The sequence below is a fragment of the Agelaius phoeniceus genome, chromosome 1, assembly GCF_051311805.1.
Source record: "Agelaius phoeniceus isolate bAgePho1 chromosome 1, bAgePho1.hap1, whole genome shotgun sequence".
Lineage (NCBI taxonomy): Eukaryota > Metazoa > Chordata > Aves > Passeriformes > Icteridae > Agelaius > Agelaius phoeniceus.
This window is the reverse complement of record NC_135265.1, coordinates 94643444-94658902: the sequence shown is the minus strand read 5'-3', so window position 1 is coordinate 94658902 and position 15459 is coordinate 94643444. Positions and strand designations below refer to the sequence as shown.

Here is a 15459-nt window from a genome sequence, read left to right as displayed (position 1 = left end):
TGGATTGTGACTTTAAAACTAAGGAGAGGATATAATGTTATGAAATAATTTAACATTATTTCATTATATTCTCTTCTAATTATTAAATCTATATGTTTATAGACACATATGACCAAGCAATAAAAAAAGCATTACAAGTCTTTAAGTCATCATTCATGGAGCTTGCATAATGCAGTGTATGATGTTTTTGCATGCTTCTCATTTAGTTAAATTTTTAAAAGGGCTCAATTGCTAAAAATACAGTTTAACTATAACTTTTATGACATTAGAAGTACCTAGCATGAAGACAATCTGTTGTAATGTATTTACCAAGATGACTTCTAGGAATTGCTGTCCCTTGAAGCTTGTTTGCAAAGTGCAGATGTTGTCAGAGAACTGATGTGGATTTTAGGATCTGGAAGAGTTTGAGTCATTTCAGCCTACAGGCTTTGGAATTTCTTTGTCTTCAATTTTGAAATTTCTTGCTCTCAAGGATTATTCTCTTGTGCCTTTTACTTACAGGAATGTTCAGAAAGCAGTGAAATTTGTCAGCAGCACTGTGTTTTGATGCTTACTCAGTATTTAAAATGGCTGGTCTAGTTTTAAATTTAACTCCTCAAACACTAGAAAATGTAGACAATTTAGATACATTTTTGTGGAGATTCAGGGAAGTGTAAGTGTGCTATGTTGTCTGTTTATTCCAGTTCAGTAGCTGAACATTTTTATGCTTTCCTTCTCATTATGGAAGAGTGAAGTATTACATTGCATTCTTAATTTCCTTTCAAAATGCATGAAAGCATAAATTTAATTACTTGTGTTGACTGTAAATGCTGTAATTTTTTTCTTGCCTATTTGTGAAACTATATTTAAATGATGTGTTACTGAAATTCACTTGAGGCTTTGATTTTTAGACCACTCGCTTGATGCAAGACCAGTCACCACAGGAAGAACTTGAATTGCACACACAAAGGCCTCATTTTCTTGAGGATAATGAAGATCAAAGTAGGCGTTCGTATAGGTATGTTACACTTCTAGCTTTTGTCACAGAATTTCCTGAATGGCTAATTATTACATGTAATTATTATGTAATTATTATACCTAATAATTACATGAAACTAACGAAAACTATTTTCTTCTAATAGATGTGAATATTGCAACAAGGGTTTTAAGAAATCCAGCCATTTGAAGCAACATGTACGATCACATACTGGTGAGAAACCTTATAAATGCCAACTCTGTGGCCGTGGTTTTGTTTCCTCGGGAGTTCTTAAGTCACATGAGAAGACTCATACAGGTAAACAGAGTATACCAGCTCTATATTGGCTTAACCCATGTTTGGGTTTTGTAAATGTCCTGTGTGAGTAAACTTAAACAAATAGCATGCTACTTATTTGTTTCTGTTACTTTAAGGAGTTAAAGCATTCAGCTGTAGCATTTGCAATACTTCCTTCACAACTAATGGCAGCCTTACGAGGCACATGGCAACTCACATGAGCATGAAGCCTTACAAGTGCCCATTCTGTGATGAAAGCTTTCGAACAACTGTTCACTGCAAAAAACATATGAAAAAACATCAGGCAGTCTCCTCAGCTGTAGCAGCAGCTACAGATGCAGGAGGAGGAGGTAAATGATTTCATTTTTACTTTTACAGTCCTTACTACATAAGAAATACAGATATTATGGTGTATTACATGAATGCTATAACAGGAATGGTACAAAATAACCTTCCAGCATAGATTATGTCTGCTGTTTAGAGCTGCTGAAATCTCTCTGTTATCTGAATTGTTTAAATAAACTAGTTTCCAGGATCTGTTCAGCACAGTAAAGGTATTGTATGTAACATAGCTATTTTACTAAAGTAGATCTTTTGTTCTGTATTACTTAACCTGTGTTAGTTATTATAAAGATGAGAATTATAAATCCAGCTTTTTTTTTAAAATGAAGTACAGACATGAGTAGTTAGACCTCTAAAAGAGATTAAAGTCCATAATAGTGCAAGTCCAAGCACAAAATGTAGTGGCTGTGTGTTTAATAATGCACTCTTCTATTTTTTGTAATTTCAGCTGACAGATTAAACTGAACAGAAGTGTGATTTTTATTTTGGTTTGATTTTTTGTTTGTTTGTTTTTGTTTGGTTTTGGTTTTTTTTTTACTTAATAGTTGCATGTGTTGAAGATGATGATGAAAGCTCTGAAAGAACTTCCAGAAAATCTCGTCCTGGTGTCATAACCTTTACAGAAGAAGAGACAGCAGAACTGGCAAAGATTAGGCCTCAAGAAAGTGCCACTGTTTCAGAAAAAGTTCTTGTCCAGTCAGCTGCAGAGAAAGACAGAATTAGTGAGATGAAAGATAAGCAAGCAGAACTGGAAGCAGAGCCCAAATATGCCAACTGTTGCAGCTATTGTCCCAAAAGCTTTAAAAAACCCAGTGATTTAGTCAGGTGAGGAATGAAATATGTTCATATGTTTTTAATTTGCTGAATAGGAAACTTTAGGAATTACAGTTTCGTATAACTCTTTATGCCCAAGTTGAAATTTGACTAATATTTACATAAATTTTTCTTTTTCACAGTGGTTCAAAAATGTGTCAAAATGTTACATATTCTGAATATGACTAATCCAGTTCTTTGATATTTATTTGCCTAGAGTATGGAAGTTATTTTTATTATTATTATGAAGTTTTAGAATAAATTAGGTTTTTTTTCTCTAATACTTGCATATAAAAACATGTAAAAATCTTTTCAAGAAATTTCAAATACTTTAATCTTCTTGTTCTGCCTAGTCTGCCTAGTGTAATGCTAGTATAAGTATTTAATTTATTAATAAAGTTAATAAGATAGAAGATAAATATTTGTACAAACTGACGTAAAAGTAGAATTTCACTTGTACATGTATCCTGGAATTATTAGGCATGTTCGTATCCATACTGGAGAGAAGCCGTACAAGTGCGATGAATGTGGGAAGAGTTTCACTGTAAAATCCACTCTGGATTGTCATGTTAAAACACACACAGGTCAGTAAGGTTTTGCATGTCTTGTTTAGAAGCTGTTTGCTTTCTTGACCAGCTGTTTAAGTACAGATTTTGCAGAGAATGTTATGTTTCACTGTGATCTAGTATTTGGAGCTGTGGATGGTGATGCTAGGGGAAATTTGGTACTTGTGACACCATCGAATGAATTACATCAGAACATTCTGAATAAACCATGTTATTACAGCCTTCTGTAGGCTTCTAAAGCACAATCTTAGCTCATGCTAAAAAACTGTGTATGTAAGTGTCCTGAATATGTTCATGTCAGATCTTCTGCAGCATTTCAATGATAAATGATTTTCCTGAGTAAGAAGGTAAGAGTTGAGGCAACCTTATATAATTTAGAGGTTAAAAAAAAAAACCCTATAAACATTAATGTTTGCACTGCAACATAAACTGGAAAATAAGAGTATAAAAATTTTGAGCATTCAGCTGTTTGAATCTTGCAAGTTGAATGTAAGCCTAAATATTTGTAATATTTAGATTTTTAGGGTAGATTGTTTGTATTCCTGAGAGAGGTCTGATTTTGATAGTAGTAGCTTTCAACTACAATTTTGTGTGAAGTAAAAAAAGCCTTTTCCAGTCTTTCATACTTGTTTTCTTCTTAGCATTGAACTTCTGTAATAAACCCGGTCCTGAACTAATTATTTTCTAAAACTGTCTACAGTTTTGTTACGTTTCATTATGATCTGTTTTCAAAAACAATAAAAAACAAGATAGAAAGCTTTTAATGCTGTAATGCATTATTATTTTGCTCATTGAAGCTCCTTTTTCATTTTACTGTATTTGTACTTTCTACTGTTGTTTAGTAAGAAATAGTACTTATGTTACATGAAATTGTGTAGGTCAGGACAGACAGTAGCAGATAGTAAGTATAATGAAAGGAACAAAGCAGGGATTGTGTCATGTTACACCTCCTGGTTCAAGCAGTTTACAAATTGTGGGTCTCTGAATAAGAGATTGCATCTCTTTGCTTGCTAGCTTTAATGGAATATTTTACATTAGTTTTATCCAGTTGTTTTCTGAATGCAGAAAAACTGGGTAAAAAGGAATGGCCTTCAGTACAGTCAGTAGTAGTAAGTTCCTGGATTCAAGTTTGATTTTCAGTTTGCTGTCTTGCTAATTTTGTTCATAAGCCCACTAGATTTTTGTTTGAGAAATAAATTGTTTCCTCTTCTTAATTTCTTAGCTCTTTGTGGTTGTACAGACATTTTGATAATATATAATGGAGCTTTGTAAATTTTATTTTAACATCCCTAAACAGACTTTCCCAACCTGCTATTCATTCTCTTTCATAATACATATAGTCCAATTTTGATGGTTTGAGTCCTTGCTCAGGTGCTTAAGAGCTCTTCTGCTGACTTACAGCCTTTTGAAAATTGTCCATGAAAGCCATTTGTGTTCAGTCTTAGAACTGGTTTTCTTTAGTTCATGGAAGGACTCTTTCCTTTCATCCTGTGACAGCATTTTTATTAAGATCTTTTCGTATAAAACCAACGTAGAATTCCAAAAATCCAGATACACTGGAAATCTGATCTTCTTCAAAGAGCACTCACAGATTTTTGAGGTGTCATTTTCCCTGCAAAAGCCACATCCTTTTCCCTATTGTAATTCATTTTATCTTATGGAAGTTTTTTTCCATGTTTTTTTATACTTGGGCCAGCTTGTGCTGGATGAAGTTTAGCTAATGTGCAGTTTTCTGCATTTGAGCCTAGATTTCTTTCTGGAGTGCTGTCTTCATCTGTGGGCAATACCTACACTTGCTAGTTCATTGGTTTTATATTGAGAGATACATAATTTATTTAAATGAATAATTAAAAAAATTACAGTATTAATATCTGTAACTCCCCTAAAAATAGTTCTGTTTGAAAAGCTACTCTATTCCTCAACTGTAAATCAAAGTTGCCTGGATAGGAACCTACCTGATACCATCTGTAACCAGCATTGATCCAGAGAATTAGTTTGCGGCTTCACTGGAAGATTGGAAGTTTCTCAGAGAGGTATATGGTTCTTTGTCTGAACTGTTAGCTCCTGCATCCTGATGTAGCATGAAGTGGGATAACTGAAGTCACACACTATTGCATTTCTGTCTTCATTGCTTTTCCAGTTTCCTGATTACAGTTCTTTCAGATATATTGTTTCAGATAACAGCTCTTGTTAACTTGTTAGTTGTATAGCCAGTAGTGTGGTGTGTCAGTGGCATAAAACACATTTAATTTTTGCTATATTTGGAAGCAGGGCCAATTTAGTGTTCACCATTCCTTGATGACTTCTCATCTGAATTTGTGATCATCTTCCCTCCAAGTTTCTCTTGTCGACTTTACCTCGAAACTACTAAACTAGTGAAAACAGTTCAACCATCTTTCTTTTCTCTTTTAGATTCCTAATATTTACACAAAAGGCCCAGGAGTCAGCTCACAATCTCATTGCATATTTAAATAACAGGACTTCAGATGTTATGTTTGTTCTTTCCTGCCCTTTTTTTTTTGTTGTTGGCTTTCTTCTCTCTCTCTCTCGCTCTCTTATTTTTTCACCCCCCTTTCTCCCAATGGGTGGGGATTTTTTATTTAGTGGGAAAAGACTGCTGGATGGCTTCCTTTGTGGCACTGTGAATGTGGTAGATGACTTTGCTGCAGCCCAGATTCCCATTGTTTCACTGGTTCATGTTATTGGGCTCTTTCTTCTCCATTTTTTTGAAACAAAATATTGTCAGAGATTTACTTAGTTTTGTTTAGCAGGAAGTGACAACAGTGCGCCAGGGTTTTGTAATTTGAAGTAGTTTGAATTGTAGTTCAGGAAATGGATGAGAGATTCTTCTGTGTAAATGAAAACTAGAACTCAATAGCAGGACTTAGAGGCACACATTGCTCTTGTGGTATCTTTTTACCAAATGCATTGGTTTCTTTCCCTTGTTTAGCTAGGAACCAATATTGTGCTGGAAGGCCTAGGAATTCCAGGAGTTATAGTGGGTTTTCAGCTGCAGTGGCATGTTTTCTGCCAGATAGTTACATTATGCTTTTTGTGAATTGTGTAGCTGTGTATATGGTTCAAGGAATAAACTCTGTAGTTTGCTTTTATTTGTAGTACATTAAAAATTCTGTTTGAGACCAAGGATATTTTTCCGATGTTATGCACTCCGAAAGGAGAGACAAAGAGGTCTGTGTATAGACCAGACAAAGAGGTCTGTGTATAGACCAGATTTCTGTACTTCTGGATTACTTTGTGGGGTTGATATATTGTTTTGAATGTTATCTCACTTAATTTTAATAATTTCTTACTTCTAATCTGTTAATACTGATTAGTTAGGGCAGCATTGAAACAGAAGAATAAAGCTGCTGGAATTAAAAAGGAAATGAGTGGCTAATTAAGTAGGAGCCAAATGCTGAAGAGGTCAAGATGAAACTTTTAGTTTTCCAGTTTGTGGTCTGTGTAGTTCAAACAACTGGATTAGTCAGGAAGATGAGATGAGGAGGATGACAGAGGCATGAAGGTGACCAAATAAGATTCTGCATGAAAGCTTTAAAAGCATATGGGGTTTTAGTAAAAGGAAAAAGTTAATATACTCTTCATTGAGAACCTTAATTCATCTGAAAAGCAGCCACATGACAAAGTCCAATTACTTCTAATTTATTATGTTCAAATTAGTTTAGAATCTATTATGGGGTTTGTTTAATGAATGATTTAGTCCTCTCAATCTTTTTAGGGGTTTAATCACTTATCTTTCTGGTTTTGAAACTTTTCTAGGCCAGAAGCTCTTCTGTTGTCACGTGTGCAGTAATTCTTTCTCCACAAAAGGCAGTCTAAAAGTCCACATGCGCCTGCATACGGGAGCAAAGCCCTTCAAATGCCCACACTGTGATTTGCGGTTTCGTACTTCAGGGCGCAGAAAAACCCACATACAGTGTCATTATAAACCGGATGCAAAGAAAGTTAGGAAGCCTGTTGCCCGGACTTCAACTGAGGCATTACAACCAGTCAGTCTTCTTAATTCATCCTCAACAGACCCTAATGTTTTCATCATGAATAACTCTGTTTTGACGAGTCAGTTTGATCAAAATTTACTTCAACAAGGACTTGTGGGCCAGGCTATCCTGCCTGCTTCAGTGTCAGGTAAAAATGGATGGGGATGGGGGTGGAGGTGCTGGTGTGGTGATCAAGTTAGGAATTTTGCTTTCTATTAGAGTTTGGAAAGTTTTACCAAACACTGCTTGCCAAACAGGTAAGAGTTTTACTGAATTCATGGTATGATGCACAGTGGTGACGTGAACAGAAATTTACCTATTTAAGAATGAAAGAAAAATATATACAGTTCACCTAGAAGTCTCTTCAGTTCTCCTGTAGTATTGCACTGCAGAGTGGAAGAAAATGCAGATAACAAATAGCTGGAGTACTTGTATTCTTTGTGGTAATACTTTCTTGGTTTTATTTAAAAAGAAAAGAAGTAAAACAGTTACTCTGTTTGTCTACACTACTTATTTATGTGAATAATGAAGAATGTTTTTCAAGTGCACATCCTCTGTGGTACATGTGTAGTTATTTCTCCAAAATAAAAAAAAACACCCACATCAAAAGAAAACCAACCAAAAGACCCCCAACCTCAACACAAAGCAAGAAAACTCTTTAACAATGCAAAAAACTAGTAGTGTAGGTACGTATGTTAGATAAGTGAGTTCCTAAGATATGAAGTCTCATCAATTGACAGTGACTAAAGCTGCATTAGCACATTAAATGTGCCACAGGCCATTCTTTGACCAACTGGCACAGAATACCCAACATGCTTCATGTTGCAAGAAGGTGACCTTTTGAGAATGATCCTTGCTAATTTCTAAATTTTTTTCAGGTATTTTTTGTGTAGGTGCTCACTGACCCAATGTTTGTGTAAGTGCTCAAGTAAACTTGGGACAGGGACGATTTTAAAAGCAGAATAGTGTTAAGGTGTCTGGAGACGTCCCTTGGTACTCTTAAGTGCACTACTTAGATTGTGGGTCTTGGACTGTCTGTCATTTCTGAAAGTGAGACTTTGATTTTATGTGCTTTGGCATTTTTTTCAGTCCATGTCTATGATTTAGCAGGTATGCCCACAAATCCAGAGTATTATATCAGTCTCATATTTAACTGTAGCCATTCTAGCTTATCTGAATTGATCTAAACTGTTGTCCAAAATGAATAAATTGTTGATGTTCAGAAGATACTGATGTTATTTGACAGGTACAGTGAGTGATAAAGTTGGTATGAGAAATTGTTTGCTTGCATTTTTGAGCATATTAAGGTGGTGTATTTAGCTTGTTCAGATGTCCTAAAAAGAGACCTTCTTAAATTGAGACTAGTTATGTGTGTTTGGCCAGAGCAGGTATTTTTTGGGTGCAATGTAAACCAGATTTATTATACTTAAGAATTCTGAAGAGGGAAGTGTAGATGTTTTTGAAGCATCAACCAACACTCTCCAAGGTTGGTCACACTCAGGGTGTTTGGAGAAGAAGGTACGTCAAACACAAGATGACTTTTTCCATATATTCTCTGAAGACCTTTTATAGAGATGGCCTATTCAACTTTTGAGATTAGAACCTTTTCAAGGTCTAAAGACTTTTGGATTTCAATTGCTAATGCACCTTTATATTCATCCATGTAAGTACAGAGGATGAACTTTGACAGTTTGATACTGAACCATGTCTGTGCTGTGCAAAATGTGGCAATAACTTTCTTGTGTATGTTCAGAGTCGGAATATAAATACCCTATGTCTGTGCTGCTTTGTTTAGGTGCAGCACACTCTCCAAGGAAACCTAAACCAAATTTTTCCAGATTTCTAATGCTACTCTGGAGGGATTCTTGTTTTGTAAGCCACTAGCTAGTGCCTAAATAGCAATCCTTAAATCACACGGAATTTATGAAGCTTTAAAACAGGCAGTCAAATTACTTTATAATCAAATTATACACTTCAAATTATCTTTCTTGTCATAAATAAATGTGTGTGTGTATGTAGCTTTTATATTGATTTAATTTATAAAAATAAGCATGCTGAAAGAGGTAGTCAGTAATAGTAAATAAAAACATTACAATATAACTGTTTTCTTTGCTAGCTGGAGGTGACTTAACTGTGTCCTTGACAGATGGTAGCTTGGCCACTCTTGAAGGAATACAGTTACAGCTTGCTACTAATCTGGTTGGACAAAATGTTCAGATTTCTGGAATAGATGCCACTGGTATTAACAACATAACGTTACAGGTAAGTTGCTCTACAGCTTTTAATTCTGTAGAGTCACTTTGAGGGCTGAAGAAAGTTTAAGGAGCCTACATAATTCTGGAAGAGTTCTTGAGTTGGGTGAGCTAGTAACATATTGTATCACTTGTACAGTGTTAGAAGACTTAAAAAATAGCTGCACAATGGGATATGTTTCTGGTTTGGTTTCTTTCATTTTCATTTTTTTTCAGGATTTTTTACCTCTCAGATTTTGACAGACTGCTTTAAAATATGTATTTTTTTCTTTTAATTGTGTTTTGTCTTTAAACTTCACAAGTACTTTCGCTCCTTCCCACTCCCAAAACAAACCCAAATTATTGCACAGAGTGTTCTTTTCTAAGCATAAGGCATTGTGTTACTTCGAAAGCTTTTAATGATTGAATTCACAATTTAAATTCCCACTGAGCTTATAAAAAGAATGACAGAAAGAGATGAGATTATTGTATTTAAAAGTTCTTGAGATGTGTGAAACAATGATTTTCTTGAACGTGGTTGTGTTTGATCAGTTGACAGAATTATTGTTGTTGGAGGAGCCCTCTGGAGGTCACCAGGTACAACCCCAAGGTCAGGGAAGGGACATCTGCAGAGTTGCATTGAGTTGCTCATAGTTCAAGGAGTTCTTAGCATAAAATGGGGACATTTTCATTTTGTTTTTTCTACTGCTAAATATCTCTGAAGAGGAAAATGTCTTATCTTTAAGTATAGAGAGCAGTTGTTGGCTTGTGAAATGAGACCTTAATGACTCCTAGGAGCTGAAAAATTAAATAATTTCTTGTATCAGTCTTCCCTCTGCTCCATGCCTTTTCACTTTCAAAGGCTTGGAGACTGTGATAAGCACTACATGCACTAATAGGACAGTACAGAATACCAGCAGTGTGTTTACCTGGGGCTGGGCATGCTGATATGTAACTGATCATGATTCCCCAAACATTTTGCTGAAGGAAGAGAGGGAAAGTGAATCTGAATAGATTGGTTACATAGTCACTTTGGAGACTGGCTAGATACAGACACATAAATCTAAATTTAGATTTTAAATTGTTAATTATTAATTTTAAGTACTGTATATACTCTGTAAGCAGTAAATATGTATTCTGGACTTATGTTAAGAATATTCATTTAACCCAGTTTGTTAACTTCAGATTGATTGCTGAAAACTTGTTTTTCAGATCGATCCAAGTATCCTACAGCAGACATTACAGCAGAGTAATTTACTTACTCAGCAGCTGACTGGAGATCCCACCATGGCTCCACAGAATCCCTCCCTCCAGGCAACAGAAAATGCAGTGCCAGCTAACGTGGTTATTCAGCCCATATCAGGCTTGTCTTTGCAGCCCACAGTAACATCATCTGCTAACATGGCAATAGGGTCCCTGTCTGAGCAGGAGTCTGTGCTGACAACCAGCGCTAATGGTAAGCACTGTCACCGGTTTTATTGTGCGTTCAATTTTTTAATTTTACTCAGGGTATTACTCACAGTGAGAAAATGTCAACCCCTGCCTTCCCCCACTCCCACCAGACGTCTCATTTTAATAAAATAAACTTGCAGTTCTTGCTTGAGCATCTTCAGCAAATTTTACAGCTTTGCGTTACCCTTTCTTAATATGATTTTTTTCAGAAGGTGAATTAGAGAGTAGGTTTAGATTAGCTAATAGGAAGAAATTCTTTACTGTGAAGGTAGTGAGGCACTGGAACAAGTTGCCCATAGAAGCTGTAGATGCCCCATCCCTGGAAGCGTTCAAGGCCAGATTGAATGAGGTTTTGAGCAGGTTAATGTAGTGGAAGTCATCCCTGCCCATGACATGGGAGTTGAAACAATGTAATCTTTAGGGTTCCTTCCAACCCAGGCCATTCTATGATTCTATAAAATAGAAAAATATAGAAAATACTTAAGAACTTCGATAGTTTTGAGCAAAATACAAAAATCTTCATTCTGAAAATCTTAACTGTAGAAGAACAAATAGGATGTGAAAAGAGTTTTTACTTTCTGCTGCAAGTTCTAGCATCTCCCCTTGGCTGCATCATTTATAGTATCTGAGAAAATAATGTATAAATTGCTCTAAAAAGTTTTGTCAAAAATTCTACCAAAGGATATTCATGGATTTTTTTTGTTGTTCTACCACTTTAATTTAGGTGCACAAGACATTACTCAAGTCATGACTTCACAGGGCATGGTGTCATCTACAAGTGGACAACATGAGATAATGTTGACCATAAATAATTCCAGTTTGAGTCAAGTTCTAGCTCATGCTTCGGGTTCTACTACTGCGACCTCATCAGGAAGTCCTCAAGAAATCACTCTTACAATATCTGGTTTGTGTTTTTAAAAATCTTTAATGATACCAGATCTCTATTTCATAAAGTACCTATACAGTAGCATACAAGGATTTTCACAGTCCACAGTTTTCCCATGGCGTATTTTCCTTATATTCATCAGCTTTAAAAGATACTTCCCAAATCCGCATTTGAAACCCAAACTCGTTTGCCTTGAGAATACTTAAGATTCACTCACTGTTTTATTCATAACCTCAGTTAGCTGGATTTTTATAGGTTGATCAAGTTGGTGCTTTGAATCTAGAGAAGTAAGATCCATATTTGTCTAAATATTACTAATCTCAGATGTTTCTGTACATGTTAGCATCTGGATTTGCATAATCACATCTGTATTAAAAACTTGCCAAACCGCTGCATAAAAATCTGTATGGAAGTTAATTATGTGTTTTGGTTGTATTTTCTACTTTTATTATTTTATGATCTATTGCAAGAACAGTAGCAGAACAATGCTGAGACGATTCTAGTTACAGTAGGACTTATTTCTATTCAGGCCAAGATCTTATTCAGCATAATTCTGGAAGCACTGATCTGAACACTGGCTTAAGGCTGACAGCACCAACCATCAGCAGTCAGACTACAGGTGCTACATTAACTATAAGCAATGACCAGCTTCTTTCTCAGGGCCCTTCACTAAATGCTCCAGGTACGCATACAACGTTTTTTCTAATTGAAAATAGTACTTAGTTTAAAAAGTAAATACTAGAATTAATGGAATAATCTTGCATGTCATGATTCAAGAACTTTGAGTGTTTTGTGTGTTTTCTCACAAGCTTTAAATTGTTATGTCAGTTTATGTTGCGGTGAGGGAAACTTGGACGCTCAGTATGAGTGTTTAGCAAGCTTCATTTATTGAAGAGAGCATCAGACTTTTATGCACAACAAGTAATAAGCTCATACATATTCTGCAAGATTAAGCAATCTATTGGCTATTCTACAATACCAGCTCTTCCTCATACCTTAGGGGTATCTTTCTTTTCTCATGTCTCTCACTACTTGTTATTGTACTACAGCTATGCTCAAGGACACGGTGTTTTGCAGGTGCAGGGACCCAGATTAGCTGCATCCTCCCAATTCTTGGTCCAAAACGTGGCCCTTGTCACGTAGCCATTCTTCCACAATTCCCCTGTTTTCTTTTTGTACAAGCAATGTTTGATTAAATGCAGCAGATATCATCCTTTGCACCATATTTTGTAAGCATATGCAAAAGCAAGGCAAAACTAATGCTACCAATAAAGCTATAATGCCTGCTATTATGCCAGCCTTAACAATAGAGCATAGCCATGATCCCAGGCCTAAAGATTTGAGCTATCCATCAATACCAAAGCCCGATTCTACCTGTAGGTTTCTGGTTAACCTCCGCAACTCAGAGAGCTGGGAGTGGATGGACTGCGAATGGTCAGAAAGGTTCATGCAACACATGCCTTCAAATTCTTCACAACCATGGCCTTGTGCAAGGAAAAGAAAATCAATTGCAGCTCTATTTTGAAGCGTTGCATGGCGAATAGAATCAACATCAAGCAAAAGGCTAGAAAGCGCCATAGAAGTGGCATTGGTTTGCTTCACAAGCCAGCATCCCAACTTATTTAGGGTGGCATGGGTGCCTGCTGCTGCCACCCCTGGAGCAAGAAAGCTACCGTCTGAGCTATCCAGGCTGCAGGGCTCCCATACTATGCATCTGATCATTGACAGCATGTAGATCATGCAGGAGCCAATATTTGCCAGATTTCTTTTGGATCACAAAAATAGGAGTATTCCAAGGACTAACAGATAACCAGAGATGTCCTTGGTCAAACTGCTCCTGGACCAGCTTGTGTACCTGAATGAAACTTTCGCCTTTTAAAGGCCATTGCTCAACCCACACCGGGTCCTCTGTTTTCCATCGGAGTGGGATCGGGAAAGTCCATGCAATGGCCGTCCCTATAAAGGGAGATCTGTGGCAAGGACCATTCCCAACTGTGCCAACACATCGCGGCCCAGCAAGGTGTGGACACCCTCAGGGAGCAGTATTACAGAAACTGTACAGGTGACAGTCTTTCCCTCTATAAAAATTTTCAGCAGAGGGGATTTCCGTGCAAGTGTGAGTCCTCCTACTCCTGCGACTGTGGCATTTGCTGCATGGGTGGGCCACTGGGGTGGCCATTTCTGCGTCCCTATGATGCTGATGTCTGCACTGGTGTCTAGGAGCGCAACCAGGGTGATGGTTTGACCCTGATACGGGACGTCAATATGTTTTTTAGGACGATGCTTTAAGTCCACTGTTAAAAATGCCATTGTTCCTGTGAAACCAAAACTACCTTCACCACGTCGCTGCTTGCCAAGTGGTACAGTTCCTCTGGTTAATTGAGGCAAGGGGATTAATTGAGCAATTCGCGATCCAGCTGGAATAAACAATGGTGGGAATAGTGTTTGTGCCGTTATTTGGATTTCACCTGTATAATCAGCATCAATTCGTCCAACAAGAATAGTAAGTCCTGACATGCTGGCAGACGAGCGTTCAATCAACAAAGCTCCCATGGTTTGTCCACCAGCTGTAACAGGGCCCTTAATCCCCATTGGGATACGCTGCAGTTTGCAGTCCATTAAGATGCAGTCTATTGAGGTTGCCAGGTCCAAACCGAGGCTTCCGCTGGTTGCGGGGCAGAGGGAGAAGGTGCTTGTGCTGGGAAGGCGCTTGGGCTTTGGGCCGCCACTTGTGTCGGAGCGGGGCGACCCCTCCCGCTGGGCTTCCCGTTTCCCAAGACATACCGGCAGGCTGACTCATTGTGTGTGTTGGACTTGCAGCACCGGCACCACACAGCTCCCATTGTACAATCCCGTCGCATATGGCCAGCAGTTCTGCAGCAGAAGCATCGGAATTGTGATGGTCCTTTTCTTTGAAGCCAATTTACCGACGCTTGCAAGGGGGCAAGGGCAGCCAACACCTGACTCTGCGTCGCCTGTGCCTGCTCCCTGAAACTACTTCCCAAATCTCTTACTGCTTCCGCTAACATAGCCTGCGGCCCCACTGGCACCTGAGCCATTTGTTCTAAAGCCTCCTCAACAGTCCAGGTACCAGGGAGTGTGACAAGTATACTCCTAGTGGTGGGATTGCAATTCTGTAGGGCACATTGCTTTAGTAGTGCTCCATGCATCTATTCAGGGACCCCTGCTGTCTGAATAGCATTCACCACTCTGTCAATAAACAACCCAAATGGCTCTTCTCTTCCTTGTTTAATTCCCATGTATGAGGGAATACCCCCTGGGTATTTCACCCTATTGAGCCCCACCCGGGCTAATCTCATAGCCTCCCTCAGCTTCTCGGGCCGATTAGTGCTTGCGCCCTCCGTCCTTAGGTATGCCCCTATCCCCATAAGTTCCTCTAAAGTAACTCCATATAGCGGACCTCCTGGCTGTCTCAGGGTAGCCACAGACTCTTGGCACGCAGCCTGCCAGTGAGCATTAAACAACAACTGTTGATGCTGGGTAAGCACTAGCCTCATGAGGCCTTTAATATCCGATGGCAACAGTATGTATCCTCCCCACAAATAATTGAGCATCTGACGAGTTGGTTCTCCGTGAATACCACACTCACTTACAGTGGCACGGAGCTGTGCCAACCATTTCCAATCTAAGGTAGTGATAGTTGCTTGCAAGCCTCCGGCAGGATTTGGTGCATAAACCACCGGACAAGCCACCTCAAGCAAGGCATCAGCAGCCGCTCGGTCGCCTGCAACTATTGCCTCTCCTGTAATCTCTCGCCATGCCTTACACCTTTCATTAGCAATTTGCACTGCCTCGGGGTCAAGCATTTCCTTTGTTCTTTCCCTGCCATCCTTTCCAGCTGGAGGGGGGGGGCAATCCCTCGCTGCCAGCGGAGGTGCAGAAGGAGCGGCTCGGGCGGCTG

At 38.2% G+C, this 15459-nt stretch overlaps 1 protein-coding gene across 5 annotated transcripts in view; it reads left to right on the top strand.

Moving 5' to 3' along the window:
- Positions 1-15459, top strand: part of ZNF236 (zinc finger protein 236) — a 77958-nt gene that overhangs the window by 46510 nt on the left and 15989 nt on the right. For 4 of the 5 annotated variants that reach the window (XM_077183600.1, XM_077183590.1, XM_054628847.2 and 1 more), the window contains exons 18-27: positions 891-997; positions 1122-1273; positions 1390-1602; positions 2140-2419; positions 2888-2991; positions 6751-7116; positions 9085-9230; positions 10412-10655; positions 11376-11555; positions 12067-12219. In XM_077183600.1, coding sequence (XP_077039715.1) covers positions 891-997; positions 1122-1273; positions 1390-1602; positions 2140-2419; positions 2888-2991; positions 6751-7116; positions 9085-9230; positions 10412-10655; positions 11376-11555; positions 12067-12219 — 1945 coding nt within the window. The remainder of the gene's footprint in view (positions 1-890; positions 998-1121; positions 1274-1389; positions 1603-2139; positions 2420-2887; positions 2992-6750; positions 7117-9084; positions 9231-10411; positions 10656-11375; positions 11556-12066; positions 12220-15459) is intronic. The other variant, XM_077183599.1, reaches the window with a different exon arrangement.